This window comes from Eleginops maclovinus, chromosome 15 (genome assembly GCF_036324505.1).
Source record: "Eleginops maclovinus isolate JMC-PN-2008 ecotype Puerto Natales chromosome 15, JC_Emac_rtc_rv5, whole genome shotgun sequence".
Lineage (NCBI taxonomy): Eukaryota > Metazoa > Chordata > Actinopteri > Perciformes > Eleginopidae > Eleginops > Eleginops maclovinus.
This window is the reverse complement of record NC_086363.1, coordinates 11641653-11646652: the sequence shown is the minus strand read 5'-3', so window position 1 is coordinate 11646652 and position 5000 is coordinate 11641653. Positions and strand designations below refer to the sequence as shown.

Genomic DNA, 5000 nt, shown 5'->3' with positions numbered 1-5000 from the left:
GATGAATGTGTCCTTCCAACTTAACTTTCCAGAGTTCAAAACTCGTTCCTCAAAGTATTATAAACCACTCTGCAGTGTTTTGTTGTTTGAGAAAACATTGTCTCACTGGTGCCTGAAACCTGTCCCCGTCAAAGCTGCTGTTTGTAGTCTGAACGCCCAGTGAGAGTTTTATTAAGCAAAACTACCAAAACATCCACTGGATTGGTGTGTTGTTTGCTCAAAACAATCTATTTAAAGATGTAACCTTGGGCTTTTGAAAAAAAATGATGGGGATTTATCACTATGTTCTGACCTTTGAAAAAATATCAATTAATTACAAAATAATTAACAGTCCTAGTGGCCTGGTGGTTTAGACGCACACCAAATTGGCAATGTCTTAGTTTTTATTCAAACCAGGGACCTTGTTTTCCCCCCAATTTCCTGTCTGTATGAATGTAAAAATGTCCCCCACGAAATAAACATTTAATTTGATGGCGAAACAATCTTACAATAGGATCTTAGTAAAAAAAATATATATACTGCTTGTGTATTCGCCCACTGAATGTGTGTGCATACAGAGCCTCCATGGGGGTGCATATACCACCTGTCGTTGCCGCGGTAAATAGCCATGTTAGGCATTGTGTCAGACATGATTTGTGTTTTTCAACCATGAGTGTGTTGTGTGTGCAAACCACCAATTACATTCACTCCTAATTATACACTTAAAGACGTAATTAGGCCTGCCTGTTCCATTGCTACACAAAGAGATATCTCACAGTGCACCAGCAGGGAGAAGGTTCACACACAGGCAAGCAAACACGTGTTTAATTAACATATTAATTTCGCACACTTAACGTGTATGGAAACCAACTTGGAAACAAATATAATGGCTCGTTATTGGCCTTACGATTTGGGTTTTAAAATGGCCGGGAGAGCTCAATGCACCAAATATCATGAGAATAGAATGAAATTAATAAAACGCAAATTAAACTGTCTCCACTACTTGTGAAAGGTTTTCCTGGCTAACTGAAAAGTGAAAGTCCAATATTATGGCTTTTTAGCTCTGTTTATCCTCCACCAACTCCTTTTTTAAGCTCTTAAGCTGCTAAATACTGCATGTGGCTACAGCAGGATTGAAATGCACTGTTTAGTTCTTCTTGCTGCCGTCATTTTGAAAAATGTGCACCTGTGAGAAAGCCCTTGCATGTACTGTGCTAAGCGTTTACTTTAAGCATATATTTTAACAGTCCGCTTCTTCATCCTCTCTTCCCTCTACTACACTATCTAATAAAAACGTCACCTGCTTAACCTCCTAAGACCCGAGCTGTTTTTTTATATGCATTTTTTATTTCTCTTTGCTATTTGGGCTTATTGGAACCTGATAAGTATAAAAACTAAGTATCATCTTTTGACATGATGTACTTTTAGAGAAAAATGATGTCCACATATGTGGACACTGGGTCTGAATTTCCATAAAACACATTAAAGTCACCTTTTTGTAATAGAGTGAAAAACTATTTTATTTCAACCTTGAACACAGCAGTTTTTTCAACTTTCAACTATTGTTTGTGTTTTGAACATCATTGTGAAAAAACACAACAAAATGAAGAAAAACAAAACATTTTTGCCCCCTTTGGAGAGTCACAGTTACAGTATGTGTTATGTGAAATTTTGCATTGCAGCAGTGTGTGTGTGTGTGTGTGTGTGTGTGTGTGTGTGTGTGTGTGTGTGTGTGTGTGTGTTGTGCTGCAGTGTATGTGTGTCTATGTGTGAAAGGCTGTGTAACAGTTGCGATCGCCTTGCAAGCACAAGAACACTTTGCAGGTCACACAACGCACTCGGGTTCTTCCAGTGCAGCCTGCTACCCTGCAGCGCGCCGCGTTCTTCAGGCTGATCATCTCTGGGAGATGGGCATTCGCCCTCCTGCGGACCGAGACATGGGGCACTGCCGTCACAGGACGTTTGTTCCCTTGATTTGAGTTGTCTTCTTCCTCTGACTGTTCAGAGAGGTCTGCATGGCTTCCTTGACCGTGATGCTGGGCCAAGAGGGTCGTAGCAATTTCTGTACGGAACTCAAGGAACTGCATGATGCTCTTCTTTGGTGCAGCACATATTGCGAGGTCTTTGCGGTAGAGTAGCCAGCTGTTACCTAAAGCCAGATCTGTGAAGTGCATTAGCATCCGCATCGTCCACTTCTTAGTACGGGCGCTCATGCGATAGTAGCTAATCATTCTATCGATCAAATCCACTCCACCCATCTTGAGGTTGTACTCACGGACAATGCTTGGTCGCGAGACAGTCACATACTGTTTCAATTTCTTGTCCCAGCGCTGGCAGGTGTCTTCAGGCTCTGTGCCATGAACAACAGACATCATCAATACTGGTTTGTTGTCATACCACTTCACTACACACAACTTTCCGTCTTCAGTGGAAAGTTCTGATGAGGTACCTCTTCCTGTGTTTTTCATGGTTTTGTCAGAGGGTAGCTTCTCCTTCGCGCCAGCGAGTCTGTTCTTCATTATTGTACCAGTAATGTACATCTCCTTCTTCATCATTTGTTCCACACCTCGGATGCTTGTGAAGAACCGGTCACAATACACTTTTGTGCCACGATGCAGAGTTTGACACAGACGAGCCAAGACTAAGCCTCCCAACCCCAGGCCCACCTCTTCTTCGACCTGCTCAAGCAGTGCACCTGTACCTTGATACAGATCAAAGTCCAGCACAATGCCATCTGCTGTAGCACAAACGAAGTTCTTGATGCCAACTGGGTTTGGCTTCATTGGCAGATATTGTCTGCATGGACAGGCTCCTGTGAAAGGAATCATCTGCTCATCAATAGATGCGCATTCAGGTCGATTCTGAGACTTGCAGGGATGAACCTGTATCTGTCCCTGTCCCTGAACCTGTCAACAAGTGTTGTAAATAAGCATTTTGCTTCCTATCCTTCACCTAGCCCTTAGGCCCTGCCTAAAATAAACAAATATCCACTGGGTCTTGGCTAACCATTATTTGCACCACGGAGACGTTTACGTCCTCTGCTGTGCTCAGTGGGCTGAGGAATGGGGTCCTCATCATCACTACTGTCATCCTCATCCTCACTGCTGCTTCGCTCCTGTGTTCGGGGTTGGTAATTGGCATCCAGGATGGGATCATCGTTGTCAGACAAGTCTTCCAAATCTGAGTTGTCTCCATCATTTAGCCAAAATTGCTCCAATGCTGTTTGCACAGAAAAACGCTCTGGAAATAAAAACATGAAAAAATCAAATACAAACCAATGTCATTTATATATGTATGTATTTCTTTGTTATTTATTTCACTGGGACAGCTTTTCAACTGCACCAGAGATAGCTATAAACAACTCTAGCTATTAGCTATAGCAAGGCACATTTTTACTAGCATATTAACATTTTTAACCCAACTAATTTATGTATTTATGTATGTATTTAGTTATTTAATTGTTATTTATTTCATTGGGACAATGTACAGCTTTTTAGCTGCACCAGAGTTAGCTATAAGCTATTTTACTCGTGCACATTTTTGCTAACATATTAGCATTTTTGACCAACCTAAGTCCCGATGTACACATACGTGTACATCATGTTTAGCAGCATACCAAATTGTTATTTTCACACATTTTTTGTCAAATTTGCATGTCATGACAAACATACAATGCTTTGATAAATATCTAAATCAGAAAAAGCCTTGAAATATGATAGGACTTCTTACCTTGTCGAGGTTTGTGTTTGGAGCTGCCACTTGAATTATCCCTTGTGTTTGCCGCCATTTTTAATTCTTACCGTAGTGTGTTGTACTCTTCTGACACCACCAGATGACAGTGTAAGTGTCCACATACTTGGCCATGAGGCAACAGTTCAGCAGAATTAACGACTGTGGTCATATGACCAAAAATGTGATGTCCACGTATGTGTACGCCAGGTCCTAGGAGGTAGAATGATCTGAAAAGCCAATAAATGTGATCAAAATAAAGATACAACACCATGGGAAATCACAGACAGAAGTGAGCAAACACACCTGATCGTTACCTCAACAACGCTGGGGCATCCGAGGTACCGAGCTACAAGAGAAATGAGGCACGAGCCTTCGTCTGAACCTTGAGATATGAACGTTTTTTGAGTGAGAGGGAGTGTGTGTGTGTGTGTGTGTGTGTGTGTGTGTGTGTGTGTGTGTGTGTGTGTGTGTGTGTGTGTGTGTGTGTGTGTGTGTGTGTGTGTGTGTGTGTGTGTGTGTGTGTGTGTGTTTAGCAGCCCTCACTCTCTAGCTGGCTGCTTAAGAATCCAGTCACATCTCTTGCTAGCAGGCAGGCAGTAAGGCGCTTTCACGCTCACAGGTTTGCTTTGCTTGGGTCTAATACTCCTTTCTCTCCCTGTATGTGTATGTGTGTGCATATATTTATATGTGTGCGTGTGTGTGTGTTTGCACATAAGCATATGCCTAAATCTGGCTGTATGTGTCCTACTCCTCATATCTTTGTTTTTATATTTTACTTTCTGTTTGTGTGCAACAGTTTTGACTTTTGATGTGTGTGTGTGTGTGTGTGTGTGTGTGTGTGTGTGTGTGTGTGTGTGTGTGTGTGTGTGTGTGTGTGTGTGTGTGTGTGTGTGTGTGTGTGTGTGTGTGTGTGTGTGTGTGTGTGTGTGTGTGTGTGTGTTGACTCTCGGGTACTGATAAACCCACTTAGACTCTCCCCTGATCTGTTCACTGTGCTGGCCCCCTGCCTTAGCTGAAAGACACACACACACACACACACACACACACACACACACACACACACACACACACACACACACACACACACACACACACACACACACCAGCCCTCTGGTTTAGCTGCTAGCTGATCTGTGACGGCCTGCCAATCAAACGCAGCTCCGTTGAGACACTGCACAAAGGAGAAGATGAGGCTGGGAGAGGAGGGAGGAAGGGAGGAGGTGGTGGTGTAGAGAGAGGGAGAGAGCGAGAGAGGGAGAGAGAGAGAGAGGGGAAGAGGGGGTATCAGT

General features: G+C 42.9%; 1 protein-coding gene across 1 annotated transcript; it reads right to left on the bottom strand.

Annotated features, from left to right (window-relative positions):
- Positions 1-1296: 1296 nt before the first annotated feature.
- LOC134876571 (piggyBac transposable element-derived protein 3-like) lies at positions 1297-3921 on the bottom strand. The gene is made up of 3 exons (XM_063901558.1): positions 3709-3921; positions 2986-3219; positions 1297-2791 (listed from the first exon to the last, which is right to left on the bottom strand). The coding sequence occupies exons 1-3, from the start codon at positions 3764-3766 to the stop codon at positions 1743-1745; spliced, it is 1341 nt and encodes a 446-aa protein (XP_063757628.1). The 5' UTR covers positions 3767-3921; the 3' UTR covers positions 1297-1742.
- Positions 3922-5000: the final 1079 nt, after the last annotated feature.